We start from the raw sequence: 17,368 nt of genomic DNA, 5'->3' as shown, positions 1-17,368 counted from the left end.
CTGCGTCATGGGGGTTCCCCAATATCCTAGCAAGCAATAATGCGACGAAAAATACTGCGAGTGATCAAATTAAATACGCACAGTAAGGAGAGTTTCGAAAATTTAATTACGCACTTAACGGGTTAATAAGCAACAACCCGTGTAGCCTGTACCTGTATGTGCTTTTGATTATTAAGCGAATCATTATAACTAAAAATTTATAGTGTTTTGTATTTACAGTAAGTCGTAATGCAGCTAAATGTTTATTATATTAAATTAATTAAGCCTCAAATTCTAATAAATGACTTTCAAATTCAATATATAACTGGCTTCTAACAAGCAAAATAAACAAATAAAGTGAAAAATAAACAGTATGAAATGCTATGAGCGAGTTAAAATTATTTTCACCACGTTTGAGCATGATTGATATACCGCTCGAAAGACTTACTTCTTTTTCTTTAACTGGAAGGCTGATTGACAGTAAAGATACCATCATAAGAGCAAATACAATTAATAGTGAACCACCGAATGCACCACCATCAAATATAGGTTGAATCACTGTAATTATTTGAAGATAGACTATCAATTGTTTGAAATAACATCACAATCACTATCAATCGTACAAGACATTGTTGCCGTATCCCGTATATGGTTCCACAAAAGCTCTCATAGGTTACTATCCAATCTTTGCTTTTCTAATCCAAATTCTACCAATTTGATTTTCAAGTTCATCCTGTCACCTTCTCTCCAGTTATTACTTGCAACAAATACAAACGACAAAATGCTACTTCTTGTTAATTAAAAACAAAACACCTTCGTATCGCTCGATATTATACTAACTTCTTGCTGGCCATCTTTTGTTGTAAGTGGTGATCGGTGGCGCTGTAGAATTGATAAAACCAAGAAATGACTGACTCATAATGTTAACAATGGTCGGTAGAGAGTGGACGGCAGAAGTGTTATACAGAGCTTTGTACGAGAGCTGCAGAAAATATCAGTCAATGAAATTAGTTATATACCTGGCTGATTTAATAGTTAATATTTTTAATGATTTCCTGAGAACACCTGTGTTGGGTTGGCTGCGTGGCCGCGTGACGAGAGTACCTAGAAGAGGGTCGAAAAAACGTCGGAGTCGGTTTGATACCGTTGCAAAAACCGGCTGTGTTTTGCCAAGACACTCCATGACATGTCAAAATACAGGAATTCTTCTGACTCGGTGACGATATGCCTCTCCGGTGCTCCCAGCTGTCCGTTGCGTTTCATCTTTAATATGCAATACACTAGAATGTACTGTATCGTAACAATAAGTACGAAAACAAAATAATGTTTTTTTTTTATTATTGTGTTAACACGGGTGTAAATTTTATTTTTAGCGACCACGTACGAAACGTATACGCCACAAGCAGATAACTGTACAGTACAATGTAGGCTACAGCTAATTTGTCCAAGTCAAGTGTTATATTATTACAATTAGACCATCTACTGTAGGCTATATAGGTCATTTATTTTTACCTTCTCTTTCTTGAAGTCTTTAATATCTGCAGCCATGTAAGAGTATTGCTGACGTGCGACAAACAGGTTGGTGAGGTTGCTCTGTTCATTCTGCTTAGCCGGACTGTTGCTCACAAAATTCTTTAGGAAACTACCTGGCAACCAGTGTTGGGCGCGATAACTCATTTTTCAGTTAAGCGATAACGATAATCGATAAACAAAAAATGCCTAAAGCGATAACGATAAACGATAAATCAAAAAAAAGTTAAGCGATAACGATAAACGATAAATTATCGCCGATAATGTCCGATAACGATAATTTTTTTTTTCTTGATTAGCGCTGCCTCATCCCATGCAGCACGAACTGTTGTCATCAACATGACGAAAAATCGAACATAATATACTGTAAAGGGACAAAACTTTTTGTAAGTTATGCATGAATAGAATCGCAACAGCGGCAGTAGGTATCGAATCTTCAACCTCTTGATCCAGAATCAAACCACTGAGGTAACCGCCGTGCTTATAATTATACCTTCAGATACCAGTTGGATGCTTTTATCAATTGAGTTACACTGCCGCTTACGTGCAGTAGGCAAAATAATTAAATCAAATGAAAATATCATAAAAAATTTCAAACTTTGTATTTTGCTTTCTACGGGCTGTTTACAGCAAAGTCAGCAATAATTGAAAAAATTCCCAAAAACGCAAAATGCTTGAAAATTTATCAGTAATCTTAAGCGTTATTGGTAGTAAAAATGTGCATACTGTGAAATCCATCAAGCTTGTCAAATTAGTCGTGTTTGTTCAAGAACAATAACATAATTATCGTAATTTACTGATAATTTCAGATAAATTTTTCTGTTTTCTTTGTAAACACCATCATTAAAGCAATGGCAGAACCGGGGCACAACGCTAAGTTGTTGAGATAAGAATTACAATATACACATTGTATTATTAGTGGGAATAAAAATATTTTATTGAGCGCTGGCTATGTCGCATAGGTAAATCGTCGTCGTATCCAGGCTTACGCCCGGTGGTTGAAGATTTAGATTAAGTGGACGAGAAGGCAAGGAAGCCAATCTTCATGTCCACTTTCAGGCATGCCTTTAAGTGTCCTGCGAAAGACAGTGTCCTGCCCTTTCGATTGCCGTTCCAGCGCTCTCACCACTCGGCTATGCAACATAGGTAAATGAGAAAGGTTATACTGTATCTAGCATAATTTTACCACGCAACTCGATGCGCCTATTGTCATGCAAAAACTACTACAAGATGCAAAAAGTGTGATGTCGGTCTGCATGTCAAATGCTTCAAGCAATATCATATTCTGCAATGACTTGTTTCAGTGATGGCGGCGCGAAAGACCATGTTTCCGATGTAAAAGCGGCCTCGTATTGCGACAGTTTCATCAACGACTTGCCAATTTCTTTCGCTTCGCTTCAAAGGAATCTGTACCGCCTGTGCGCTTACATTTTAATTGTAAAATTCACTCGCGACTGCCGATTGCAGCAAAACAACAAGAGACTTGTTGCATGCATTTCATTGCATTGCAATTTGCAACTCTAAAAATTATTGTGTTGTCAGGGCCGTTGCTGCAGGGGGCGTGCCCCTCCTATGACAACGACCTGTGCACACACACTTCAGGCACTGAAGAAGAACTGGTTTTAATTTTAGTTTCATGAACTATGTAAAAATATTACTTTTCATGGTCTTTCCACTTTTCCACTTAAAATTTATCGGCGATTAATTATCGGCGATAATCAAATATTGCCTTTGGCGATAACGATAAACGATAACTGAAAAAATAATTAAGCGATAACGATAAGCGATAAAAATTTATCGCCGATAATTATCGCCGATAAATTATCGCCGATAATGCCCATCACTGCTGGCAACGAGAGGTTATATTGGATAAAGAGGAAAGTCAAGGTTTTAACGCTGATTCCTAAAATACCCCTATTTGTTTTATGGCACATCAGGTTTGTAAAGAACGTAATTTTTATGATAAACACTCTTTGGTGCCATGTACATCATATAGCTGTGTATTTATAACGTTTTTTCTTCTTCAAAAAGCACACATTCGATGATATCTTGAAAATGTGACGTGCTAGAGAAAAGCTAAGGGCAGATTCAGAACCAGCACAAAACCACATTTAAAATGATGTGCTCGCATTGTCATTTAAAAAACAAACTTAAATTTTGAGGACCAGTTACTCGCACGTAAAAGTAGACGTTGTTTTTAACGCTTCACAAAGCAGACAGTTTCAGCTCAACTGTAGGCTATAAAGGTGTTCCAGAGTAAGCCTACATTTTAACCCAATTTGCCATTACGTCAATGCCAAAAGTGACTGAGAGGTAGTGCTATTTTAGTAAAGTCTCTGGTGTAACCAATAGCTTTGCCTTTATTGCATAACTTTTTTTAAACTTTGTTGACTTCATGCACAAATTCAATTGAATTCTAACCATACTCCACCATTCAACGAATCACCGATTGCCTTTTCACGCTCGTTCAAACCGAACAACCAACCTGTTGAGTTTTTGTAGAGGAATGGTTCGTAGAAGGTATTGACACCCCCGGTGAGTGATACCAAAGAAGGGTCAATTTGGTTGTTGGTAGTTGAAAGAACCTTTGAAAATGCAACTCCTTCGACTAAAAAAAAACAAGACAATCGAACTATGAGAATTCAAACGGTTTTTGGAGTTTAAGTCAAGGTTTGAAAGAATTGAAATGATATTTCGAAAAGTTTAAATGTTTGACCATTAAAATTCATCTAGTCAAGTTAAATCTAAACTAAACGATTTCTAAACAAAATCTACGTAACCGATTACATTCATTATGTCTGCTTTTACTTATTTTACGTGTTGTGCTGAAATATTACAATGACTCTTCAATGATTATACCAACCAATTCCAAAGTCCTCGTTTATCAACTGTCATAAAATATTCGTACTTGCTATGGCAATAGGCAAAAGGAGACCTAAGAAAATCCTCCCGGGCTGACGAAGATAAATAATCAAGTTCTTCTTAAACAAAATCGAGAACACTTCGATTGGCTTGGGCTTCCCAATCTGAAACATTGAGACAAATGATGTCATTGGGTGTCACTGAAACAAAATATTGGATTTGCAAATTCTGTGGTTTGTACCTTCCCGATGGCTGGGTTGAAAGAGGAAGAAGCATCTTGCACGAGGTTTGCATCTTCTCTGTTGGCGCCATTTGAACTTGTGCCGTTCGACGATTTCGATTTCAATCGGGTTACAATTTCGTTGTTTGATTTGAACAAACCTTGGCAAAAGAGAAATTGTTAAATGACTGATTTTAAAAATTGCATTAAAATATGGTTGGTCTTCTATGAGCTTTTTTTCTTCAAAGGTTTGTGTATCAAAGCAATTGCAAAGCAAAATTGAACAAAATTATTTAAACTATGTTTCATAAATTACGTGACGTTTTGAATTTTTCACTACACTTATTTTGCATCAGTATAAAAAAAATATTTTTAGTTCAAAAAGAAGAAAGTCGATCATTAGCTTAGATGACGGTTCAACCAAACTAACCAGAAAACTTATTAAAATACGAAAATTAGAAACATTGCAATGAAGACGAATAATCTTTTCCAGCTTAAGATGTTTTTTTTTTTCTGATATAACAAACTCAACAAATGAACAAAAATGATGACTTACTTCTTTCACGATCTCCCTCCTCATCTTCGACTTCATCCTCCTCTCCAATTTTTAAGAACACCTCTTCTAACGTTGTCATGGATACTCCAAAGCTTTGAACATTCATTTCATCTCCTTTGGTCTCGAGTCCTCTGAACAAATCTGCAAGAGAAGGCAATCGTTTTTCACTCTATATATCACATACCCGACAAACTCTGATGAAATTCTCAGTTAGCACAATCACGTAAAGACCAGTGGAAACCACAAAGCACGAATGTAGTAACCACGTCAGTTTTAATATTGTGTGGTCTCGCCATTTTGTTGTTTGTAATGCTGAGAGTTTATCCACTGATCTTAATCAATTAAACGTGACAGAATAATAAATATCTATGCATTAGGCTTATTTATTTTTTAGTTTTCTTCCTTCACATGCATGATTGCCGAGGTATATGCATGATTGCCGAGGCTGCTTGGGCGGACCATAAATGGAGTTCTGAATGGAAGTCAACCGCCACCAGACTCTATTCGTTCATCCCCGACGCCTACACACGCCCCATCGGTCTAACACTACCATGACAGGCATGGGTGCGTCTCAACCGTCTCCGTAAGGGCGTCGGGATTTTCCGCTCAACCATGCACCAATGGGGAATGGCCTCTTCTTCCTCCTGTGAATGTGGTGTCGAGGAACAGACCGCAGACCACATCATCAATGACTGCTCCATCTTCAAGCCACCTAACGGAGTGGAAGGTCTGCGTGTCATGGATGATGAAACCAAAGACTGGCTGCTCTCTAGTAGCCTTCCAGTGTAGTCCGGGAACATCGTGAATCTGGGGTGGTAAAAGGATAGACCCTCGGCCCCAGACGCTCACACGACGACGACGAAGACAAAAAAAAATTAAAAGTGAATTGGTCAAAGATGAAGAGTTTGTAGGCCTAAGAGTACTTTTATTTAAAAAAAAAATAAAGTTTTTCTTCTCTTTTCAAATACCTTGAAGCAAGAATGAAAACCCAGTAACAGACAAGGAAAAATGTCCTCTTAAAGGCCGACTGCAGTTTAAGTACCAATAAACTACTCCGTGCACTGGCTGTCACTGAATGAGGATTTCATGACGACATTAACGTTATTTAATTGTTAAAGTTGCACAAATTCATCTGATAGGCCTACCTGAAAAGTGTCCAACTTCGGTGATCGGCAAAGTGAAGCCAAGCTCGTCTTCCGTCGTACGTTGCCGTTCCGACCCGGTTATGTTCGTTGTTATGTATTCTGTGATCGCATTGTGATCTCCAGCAGTTTTTGTTACAATGCTAAAATATTTTAAGATTATGATGAAGTTTTTGCATGATTTAATTTTTACAGTTTTATGTTTATGTTAAAAAAATGTGATGAAATAGATTGATATAAGAAGATCTGTGGAGGCCTTTTGCCAGAGGTGCTGGCATAAATCGTTGATGACGGTGATTGGAAAAAGATCTTCAAGGAATAACACTTCACAATACAACGAAAGTAACTGATCACTGCACAAAACAGTAAGGGCAAAAATAAAATCAATACTTTGAGCATATTCTTTTTTATGAGGCTTAGGTAGTTAGGTAGCCTACCTGAGGTGATAGCCGATGCCGAATCGATTCTTCAGAAACAGAGATGAACCAACGCACCGAAGCTGACCACGGCTCAGAATGGCTTTTCTATCTGTGAAAAAACCAAAAAGCGTTTCCAACGCATTACATGGTCACATGCGATTGTACTGTAGAACAATTCAGCTTACGAGTATCAATTTTCAAAAACTTAAACCAGCTTGTAAAAAAGTTTGACAGTTTGACAAATGAGATGCAAAATAATCATTAAGATAATAATAATTAAAAGTTTATTGGTGGAACAAAACTTGAAATTTACAATGGAGAAAGATTATAAGAAAGGTCACAGGCTCATAACTGATCAATCTATGGAATAAATATGAGTGGGCTACGTACAAGCAATGACGGATGGAGTTCCAGAATGTACTTTTTAACCTGGATCCGCAATAATTCCAAGAGGCCAGAAAACAAAGTCAAAACTTCATACTCTGCCGTCGTGTTGCTTTCTTTCCAAATGTCTTATGTTTGGGACCAGGGCTTTTTATTGGTAAACCTAGCAGCCAAGTTAACTTCTCAACGCCCATGTCCAGTGCGTGCAAAGGACATATTTTTGCTTTGCTCAGCATCACTAATATCTAACTAACCTGACAGGATGTCAGCTTCGTCCATGAGTTGTGTAGTTATAAGCGTCACTTTGCCTTCTTTTCTATTACGCAGCACATCCCACAACACGCGGCGAGAATATGGATCCATGCCAGCTGTAGGCTCATCAAGTATCAGCACCTTTACAATACAAGGTATGGTCGGTATACTGTAAGTGTAGGCTATATACTCTGTCAGATAAATGACAAAAAATCGAGCTAATATAGAACGATCTTTAATCGTAATTTGATGAGCTAAATTTTAAGTTTAAATTTTTATTATATGAAACACAAATTAACATAAGTGTATGATGTAAGTAAAGTATCTCTTACAGAAACTCTGATTAGGGTGCCCTTTCGGATACAATATGGTCAACTGCGTTGTCCTTATCCTATTTGGTTGCGGAATATGCCTGCCCAGTCTAGGAACGTTCGGCTCATGACAAGAAAATCGACCCTGCACCAAAGCTGCCGTTTGATTACAGGCTGTCTCAAATCAACCAAAATCACGTCGCTAAACATTCTGTCTGGAACTTCCTCCCCCAACATCAGAAGAAGTGTGACCAGCAGAAAAGAAAGATCTTGTCAGAACATGGATTTGAGACACCCACCACATGGCCAAACCTCAGCACGTAGGTGATTGAAGTCAAGAAAAAGTTTCATTGCTTAAGTTGTCCCACTGGGTCATGATGAGGTTGCTGCCAATGTGCGGGTCCAACGGTGGCAGGAAGAGCTGGCAGCCGGGCCGACATCGGCCAATATCGAGCTCTCTTCCACAGAAGGTCTTCCTTTTGGAAAGCGTGAGCTCTGAAAGTATTAGTGATGCTTCAACCGCTTAAGAACTGGTATTGGAAGATGTAAGACTTTGATGCGACACTGGGGCTATTCCTTGGGAAGCACAAGGCGTGAATGTGGACACTAGCAAACGATGTAACATCTACTCGAATGCTCTGTTCTAAAAGCAAGATGCTCTGCAGAGGATTTAGCCGAGCAACGATATAGCTTGCGTGATGCTCTGGGCTACGGCCGTGTGACACACGACGACAAAGTAAAGGTATAAGTGTGATAAATTGATGTAAGTATGATAAGAAATGATGTAATCTATAACTGATTAATTTTACTTTGCAACGATTTTATCAACATTTTTCAGAAGAAGGTAGCTTGTGTACAATAGCTACTAGGCCTATATGCTGCTGTGTGAAAACCTTCATATAGAACTTTAATGCGCTGGTCGTCGTTTTTAGAAAAAACAAAATAAAATGCAATTGTTTAAAAGTTATTTAATTACTTAAATGCATAATTTCTTAAAATCATCTCCACGTTTGGTGCGCACCGTTTTAAATGAGCTGACTTTTTAAAACAACTTTTTTGTACCTTTGGATCACCAATAATTGCAATTCCGAAAGACAATTTACGCTTCTGTCCACCAGACAACTTCTTTGCAAAAGTAGCTGCTTGGTCTTCTAAGCCGATCAACTTGATTATGCGATCCACCTGGAAAGTTTTTTCCTATTATGATCACTACCTGATCCAAAATATCAAACATTATTTCAGTGTCAGTGAAAGAACCTGGAAACTGCATTTTTTTGCATCCAAAGATTGCACGCAATTGCAATAAAGCAATGGCATCTTGTGAGATGACGCAACTGATGCGATCAATACTTGATGCAATTTGATCAAAATAATAAAATCAACACAAAAATTTTGCGTTTCTAAAATGTTCAAGAATGAATCCACGTAATCTGCATTTGCAACACTCCCATGATTAAAGTTAGGAATGACATGAATAAACTATAACTCGACAGCAAGGAGTGACAACACGCGCCACTATCCCACTATCCTCTGAAGTAGTTAACAAACACACAGCAGCAACAAAAGAAAGGAAAAAATAAAGTTATCAAGTCTTATTATGGGATTGATTTCTCGTATCAAACAATATTAAACTAACAGTGTATAGTGTGGCCTGACCATTGACCATTCAAACCGTGCAATGTAAAAATGGAACTAAAAACCTTTACTTCTGATTCAGCAAGGTCTTCATCGATTCCTTTGATGCCTGCAAATACTCTGAGATGCTCCCGCACACTCAATACATCGAATAAAATATTATGTTGTGGACAGAAACCAGTCATTTTTCTGATTTTGTTCATTTGGTTTGAGTTGGACACTTGATGGTCAAACACTGTTGCATGGCCTGATGTTGCATTGACAAGGCCTGAAAATGCATTTCTGGTTAAAGCGAAATCAGCAGAAAATCAATTACGAAATCAATAATAAGCTATAAAAAGCATGGGCGCGAAAATAGGTAGAAGATCTGTAAAATGTAAATTCTAGGCAAAATAAGCCATTGTTCTCAGCAACCTGTCAGTATATTGAACAAGGTAGTTTTTCCAGCTCCGTTATAACCAAGCAAAGCAGTTATTTGTCCTTCGTATACATCAAATGAGAAATTGTTGACAGCTGTTGTGGAGGGTGTGGTTCCGGTGCATATATTCCCTTTCCCGTATACTTTGGTGATATTTTGAAACCTAACAAACGCGTTGATTGATTATAAGATCCCTTATTTCTACAGCATCGGGTTTAAAAATTTATAAAATAAGTTACAATTCTCTTTAATGTCTGCTTTCAGTTTGCGAATTGCTAATTTTTGGTATAAATCTGGAATGGAGTGGAACTAATATTGGAGTCAAGAGGTAAAACTATCAGCATGTAGCAGCATACCAGATTAAGCGATTGCTCTCATGGACAATTAACATCACTGAGAGTTTTAACACACGAGATTTGTGCTCTGCTACATAGACAATAGTGAAAAGGTTTTATAATTGATCGTATCTGGTGTAAGCCTTCAGATTTCCATTCAGGTTGTTGCTTGTACAATGTACATAGTAAATAAAACGTTTACAAAAAAACCAGTGCACCCACTATGTTGTATTTTAACATTGCGTCATCTATTGCACGAGTTACTCATGATAATAACCCAGCCAGCAAGCCCATATGAGCCCCACATGGGGACCCATATGGGCTGATGTACGGGCCCCATGTGAGCTGCCCATATGGGGCCCATACACGTTGTGTCCGCGGGCATCACATTGCCCCCATATAGGCTGCCCATATTCATTTATGGGTTTCATGTTTCATGGGTTTCATCCACACACACCACGACCAATCTTGACTTCGTTGGAAAAATGGCTCTAACAAAATTCAATATAAAGCTTTTACAGTAGTACCTAAAATAAAGCACTGCAACATACAGGCCCATAGGGGTGTTTCAAAAAATTTGACATCATGGTAGGCTACAGTCTTCTAACTTTGCCAATTATCGTTCATACAGTACGATCTCAAATTTTAGGCATCTTGTATTTGACTGTACTTGTATTTGATTGAGACGTTTGCTCTACTTTCCAGAGGAAGGAGTGTCGTGAGCTTTCAACGTTTTATTTTTTCAAGTAAGCTATCTGCTTGTGCTACTACATCAGAGATTTGTGCTACAGTATTCAAAGTCATTCTAGATTCTCCTCATTATTCGTGTCTGGTGGCTCTTTATTGACAGCTCCTCAAGTGAAAACACAGACAAATACCTCTCCATTCCCTTGGCTGATTTACTGCAGTACGGCACATATAAAAGAAAATTGCAGAAGGTTTTATCAAATTTCTGCTAATTTTTCTTTTTAGACTGTCCATTGTCCAGTGCGCTCGGTGGTTTACGACGAAGGCTTTCTTATTACTGACCATAGCTACTTGCTGTTTTTTTACTTTGGTGGTGTGACAGAAATATTTGATGAACACTTTTACTATAAAAATTAGACAGCCCAGCTTCAACTTATGGAGCTCATAATGTGAAGCGACTTATGATAGAAATAAACAGTGCTAATGTCATCTCTCTTTACCACAACATTGGGCCTCATCAAGCATGCAGCTGGTGGAGCAATAAAAAAATTGCCTTTGAATAAAAAAGAGAGATTGGGTTATGCATTAAAGAACACATTCACATTGCAAACGTCAAATAACAAGCTATAAAACATATCATACCGGATAGCTTCTTTGTCGATGAAATCTTCTGATACAGGTTCTAAATCGCCGTCGATCACAAGAGCATCGCTGTTGCAGTGCGTCCTAACAGATAAGCTTTGAGTGTGCTTTGTGGGATTCCAATACGATGGCATAAGGAAAAAGTAAAACGGTTTACGCTGCCCGTAATCATCTAAAAAATAAATGTAGTTGATTAGAATAATATAAGCAACACAGAAAAGCGATGGATAAACATCTTCGAGCATATTTTAGAAATTTTAGTGTAGCCTACAGTAATACCAAACATGCTGTCTTGATGTTGTTTCACAAAAAGGCAACGCTTGCGTATTCTACTTCATTGTTGTGCGCAATCAACAATTTCCCATTGTACTGTATGTTGGTCGCATGCAAGATAAACATGTTGGACACCTGTCAGCTTCTAAACAGCCCATACCCATTAAAAATATTAACCACTTCAAATCTATCGAAACGTGACACATTTGTTACTTGGACCGCTTAGTCATCCAACAGTTTTGCTACGGCTTGATAAAACTTTCCCAAGTGCGCTGTTGTAGGCCTAATACACAGGATAAGTTTTGCGTTATAATACTGAACGTAGTGTATACAAACCAGGAATGACGTTATCGAAATACAAAGTGAGAAGGAAGTAGAGAACAGTATCGACAGGCAGCATGACCAGGGTGATCCCGATAGGTCGGTCTCCATCCCAGATGTTGTTGAAGTTGGCGCCATTTGCACCTATTTCCAAGAAAGCTATCTACAGACAGAGAAAAGCCCAATAAATCAAATATGATGTACGTAAAAGCTAAAGTTATTGATTATGTAATCATTAAAGTTCATAGATATAAGCTATAATTCATCAACACGTCTCGAAGGTTGGATGCAAAAAGCGCCAAATTTTTCTGTTGTAAAGCTGACTACTGTATATTGTAACAAATTGTTAACGTTTTGTAATATTCAACTCAACAGTATAGGCCTATACAGTAAGCACAGAATGGGATACATCAAAAAAGCCTAATAAACAAATATGCATCAAGTGTAAAACCAACCTCATTTATCGCTGTTGCAAATCCAGATGGAGCTACAAGATTCAATGCCCATACGGCACCAACACTTAGGTTTGGCACAAAAGCGACGATGAGGTACAAAAGTCCCAACAGAAAATAAATGATGCCTCCCGCACCTGCGGCTGTTTGGGCGTTTGTAAAAAATGTCGTGAGCATGAATCCGAGCATAATCTGAAGAGGGATAAGAATTTGATAAAGCTAAAATGATATGATAATATTTTAAATTAGTTACATGACTACCTTGGTCACAATCAGTTCAACTGTGAGAGCATTGTTATACAATCTGCGTAGGTGTACGTCATTGATGTCGGCTCTTTGAAGTACGTATGATTAGAAGATCTCCTGGTTGTTTTTAGCGTTATTTAAACGATGATATCTATTTTAGTTTTTTTTTCGGTCTATTTTGACGCATTCTTTCGTTTACTCATTTTGAAACTGTTTATTCCCTTATAGGCCAATTACTTCAAATGGCAGCTACGTAGCGATGTGGTGAGAGGCTTAGTATGGCGCTCGAAAGAGCGCCGGTTTGACACCTGTCAGCATCATGCGGCTGTGTATTTGACAAAACGCTTAAATGCATGTCTGAAGATGAACACGAAGATTAACTTCCTTATTTTGCCGTCTACTTTAAATTTTCAACTACCGGGCGTAAGCCTATGAATATGAATAAAAATAGAATAAAAAAACTTGAATATGGAAGTAAGGCTAAAGGGGTGAAACGTCACTCTTTATGCGATGACCTAGATTTGACGTTTTGGGTTTGACAATCACAAGTCGAGTTGTTGCTTGTTAAGATAAACCATCATAGTCATGCTAGGGTTTTCCCAAAAAATGCAGCCTGACACTAGTAGGTTATGCCGCGGAAGAACTAGTGAGTAACAAACATTGCATGTTAAGAAAAAAGGCTGATAAAATTCCAAAAAAGTATTGCAAATTATGATGGAAGACATGTAAATTGGTTCTCGGTCAATTTAAAATAATTTTGATACTTACGATGCAGAGTCCATAAAGTATAAAAATCAAAAGCACCAGGAAAAAATTGCTTTTTGGGAACAATTGTCCAAACACTGTAATCAATGACATGATCAGTGCCAGTCCCAAAACGATCACTCCGTAAGTAGCCGACCAAGAACACCTGATGAAAATGAAAAGATAACTTGATGATTTAATCAGATCCCAATGTTGTGAGACTTCATCTTTAAGAATGTTAAAGAGAGCTGTGCAATGAAATACACAACGATTTCCTTGTTTCGACATTTATGAGCAAATGAGTTGACATCGTGTATAAAAAGGCAATTTATTGAAAAATGAGTTTTGCTCTATTTTACCGAAACTAAGTAAGTATATTTATTGAATTTCTGTAACTGAGGGCCAAGGAGGACATTGTGAATAAACATCATATTATGACATTTATTAGATGAAACGTATTTTTATTAGAAATGTTAATAAAAATTAACATTCTCTTCAGCAAATCAACTTTGCTGCAAATCTTCACATAATTTAAAAATATTTTTTCTGGTTTAACATGATCTGGCTGTAATTTCACCATTTTAGCTTACTAAAAAATTCGTCTCCTAACGAACCCCTGACCTGTTCTTCTTCGCCAGTAAACTAACAAACATGGTAAAGCTTATTCAGAAATAAGCTGTGATGTAGATATCGATTTGTATGATAGATAAACAAACACAGAATATCTCACCACAACGCCAAGTTATCCAATCCCATGATCTCCATTGCTTTATTAATTTTTACTTGCTTTTCCTTCACAATATTGGCCAAAAGAAATCTAAAACAGACCAAAATACATATTAACAAAATTCTTTAGATTTTTTAAGAAGAGTTGCTTTCAAAATCAAGCTACTTTTTGGCTCTATGGCTGCAGAGATTGGTACACCAGTTATTTCTTGGTATGGTAGTTTAAAAACTTCTAGAAGTGTAGATTAGAATAAGATCGACTATCAAACAAACTTCGCTGTTTTCGACAGCATTATACGAAGTTCATTGAAATGACATGGAAACACATTAGCTTAAAGTATTTCGACAAATCATGAACATTTTATCCTAGAAATGAGAAAGTCTTAATCCTGTCAGTTTTGCATGCTACTTGTAAACTATACCCAGGCAATCATTCTATCTGACACACATCTTGGTGCGTCTGGTGCAAACCTGCCTGAGATAAATTGGCTGCCATGGTAGAGGCTTTGGACCACAGACATTAACCGGCTGAAGGTTCCGCTTTCTGTCCAAGCGTACGCGCTAATAGCTGGAGTATCTTTGCTTTATCTTGGAGGTTTCTCCGTTCCAAGTTGGGATTTAAGTTTATACGTTCGTGGTGATTTTAGGTCAAGAATATGCGAAACTAAATCCGCTTTTGGCTTATCCGCATCACTTGAAGAATGACGTGTTTTCTTAATTTAGTTGTTCAACTGAGAATTATGCCTTCTAATGTGGCCATAAAAGAGAAGATTCTCTCCCCATAATGTATAGCTCCAATTCGGTTCTAATGGTTTATTTAGCTGGGCTATTGAGGAAGTCGTTTTCATGAGTCTTAAGGCACCAATCTAAGACTTAATTTTATAACATTATGCAACGATAAACAGTTTCAAAAAATATCCAACTTGAAGAGTTGTATTTTCGTACATCACGACTTTAGAATAAAGTGAGACCACTTTTCTCAAACTGCAGTATAGAAAGCAGCTTTGTCGGAAGAATCTCGAAAAATCTAGTCCAAGCTATTTGATGCAGAAGAGCAGAAAGCTCCGCTCAACCTTTGTCACACAAACAAATTCCGACTCTTGCATACTGAATGAGATTATACAGACATCAACTATGCAATGATAAAGCTTACATTATCACAGGTGACATGGCCAAGGTGAGATACGTAGCAGAAAGAAATGTGAAGAAGATCCCATTCGATAGTCCACCGCTTCTAACCATCCTTTGTGCAATAACATTGGGACGGGGGAAGCTTGAATTTAAACCCTGATGAAAGTTATTGAAATAAAAACTGTAGATTGTCCAATCAAAATTCCAAATTTTGAGCGATTACAGTAGGCTAGAAAAGGTGAATCAAACGTTTTACTTAGCTCTCGTTTACTCATTGACGATAGAAATTTTTCAACCACTTTTTAAAGTGAAGGCTACAACAAGAAATCTTTCAACAGTTACTGTAGAATGTAGATAGAAATGTTTCGCATGACTACTGAATGCGCGTCAAGCACAATGCTAATTGTATATGCTGTTTAATATATCATCCTCCAAGATTGTTAATTGATTCTATAGTATAGTATACAGGCTATAGGCTATACTCGTTGAATCATGTAACTAACAAAGAAGTGAATTTTTTTTTGAACTTTATTTATCGGCAAATTTGCAAAGGAAAAGCATAATAGATTTTACAAATTATGAGAACCACTGTGATATATATTCATGGTATCATAGTATTTGAAGTGTTTGTGTATGATACAGACCAACTTCGCACCACTTCGAATAGCCTACTATGAATTTATCAAAGGGTTTTATAGAGTAAACGTAAAAAACTCCAAACTGGAAGGCTTCTTAATACTATCATGCAAGCACTTACACGAATAATTGCAGTGTCCACATTGGTTTGCATGGAGGCAAATCCCGAATGAAGATATTGATTTGCAGGACAAGAACCGATAGAAAAAATGCTGTCTTCACGACAATTTTCTAACAGGAATGAACGTTTCGTCAGAATATTGTTGAAGTACTTTTAAGTGTAAAAGACTTTAAATGATTTACAGTCACACCCGTGTAGAGAGATCCATCACAAGCTTTGAAAAATTAGCTAACCTACGACACTCAATAAAAAACTTTACACTCTGGTGAGAAAGGCTTACCGATTTAGTGCATGTATGCACTTTGTTCTTTATAGGCTACGTTAAGCTATTTGTTATGATATATAAAATATGCTATGATTAACATTGTTATTACACATACTTCGCAACACTAAGTTTAGAATACTAAACAATTTTATGTAGGCTATGCATAGACTACTATATGCTTCTAATAGAATGTAGACTATTAGAAAAATAAATGTAAAATTTACATACTCCTTAAAAAGTCAAAACGATCAGAAGAGGGAACACTTCCGTAAGTGTACCGCAGTGCATATTCAGAGATAGACAATGTATTTGGAAAATATATCCCAATAGGTTCCATTGAAGAATATTTATATGCTTGATCCATAGTTACCTGCAAGAAAAACGCATCACATGCAAGCAATTACCTTGTGTGTTGCACACTGGCGAACTACAGATAACCAGTATACTTAGCAGTATACATTAACAATAGCTAATACACTGTATTGCAGTTTTAAAGCATCGAAATAGTAATGAATTAAAAATGAAGACTGTTTTCAATTATTGTATTAAGTGCAAAATAATATATTAAAACATTAGTTTGGCACAAAGCTCTTGAAAATACTCACCAAATCTGGAAACATAGAAAATGTAAGATTTGGTAGAAGAGTCTGAAGTCGTTTGGTCAATCTAAAAAAGAATTGCAACTGCTGGCTATCACAAATACAACGCTTTCTCATGCAAAAAAGGTAACGAGAGATCCAGCAAGCTAAATCAATAAATTTAATTTTGATGATTTCATCAGAAATTTGTTTGCAACAAAGCAAAATGAAAAAGATAGTTTAATTAGAACCCTTTCCCAGCGACGAGCTACTGTATATTCAAGTTGCATTTATTTAGTTTCATTAAGGATAGGAGATCTCCTGACTAAGAAATAGCAGGCCAGCGATTCTCCATCAAGCATCGATTCATTATTTTTTATTATTAAAAATGCATGGAGAATCAGCAGAAATGCATGTGCCATAAATAGGGCTCTGCTGATTCTCCAATCTCCATGCAGTTTTAATAATAAAAAATACTATATTCAAGTTGTTTTTGTGGGTGT

General features: G+C 37.1%; 1 protein-coding gene across 1 annotated transcript in view; it reads right to left on the bottom strand.

The window, feature by feature from the left end:
* LOC145780229 (cholesterol transporter ABCA5-like) overlaps positions 1 to 16,651 on the bottom strand; it is a 34,670-nt gene extending 18,019 nt beyond the window's left edge. Inside the window, exons 1-21 of the mRNA XM_082591931.1 lie at positions 16,516 to 16,651; positions 16,023 to 16,132; positions 15,288 to 15,421; positions 14,139 to 14,225; positions 13,433 to 13,574; positions 12,422 to 12,610; positions 11,982 to 12,129; positions 11,373 to 11,544; positions 9,705 to 9,871; positions 9,362 to 9,558; positions 8,718 to 8,837; positions 7,347 to 7,485; positions 6,727 to 6,817; positions 6,293 to 6,432; positions 5,148 to 5,288; positions 4,613 to 4,752; positions 4,418 to 4,535; positions 3,956 to 4,117; positions 1,492 to 1,625; positions 820 to 961; positions 428 to 537 (exon numbers count right to left, since the gene is read on the bottom strand). Of these exons, the coding sequence (XP_082448057.1) occupies positions 428 to 537; positions 820 to 961; positions 1,492 to 1,625; positions 3,956 to 4,117; positions 4,418 to 4,535; positions 4,613 to 4,752; positions 5,148 to 5,288; positions 6,293 to 6,432; positions 6,727 to 6,817; positions 7,347 to 7,485; positions 8,718 to 8,837; positions 9,362 to 9,558; positions 9,705 to 9,871; positions 11,373 to 11,544; positions 11,982 to 12,129; positions 12,422 to 12,610; positions 13,433 to 13,574; positions 14,139 to 14,225; positions 15,288 to 15,421; positions 16,023 to 16,132; positions 16,516 to 16,651 (2,919 nt within the window). The remainder of the gene's footprint in view (positions 1 to 427; positions 538 to 819; positions 962 to 1,491; positions 1,626 to 3,955; positions 4,118 to 4,417; positions 4,536 to 4,612; positions 4,753 to 5,147; positions 5,289 to 6,292; positions 6,433 to 6,726; positions 6,818 to 7,346; positions 7,486 to 8,717; positions 8,838 to 9,361; positions 9,559 to 9,704; positions 9,872 to 11,372; positions 11,545 to 11,981; positions 12,130 to 12,421; positions 12,611 to 13,432; positions 13,575 to 14,138; positions 14,226 to 15,287; positions 15,422 to 16,022; positions 16,133 to 16,515) is intronic.
* Positions 16,652 to 17,368: the final 717 nt, after the last annotated feature.

The sequence above is a fragment of the Aplidium turbinatum genome, chromosome 11 (genome assembly GCF_918807975.1).
Source record: "Aplidium turbinatum chromosome 11, kaAplTurb1.1, whole genome shotgun sequence".
Taxonomy (NCBI): Eukaryota; Metazoa; Chordata; class Ascidiacea; order Aplousobranchia; family Polyclinidae; genus Aplidium; species Aplidium turbinatum.
The sequence above is the reverse complement of the archived record's forward strand: the minus strand, read 5'-3'. Positions and strand labels throughout refer to the sequence as shown.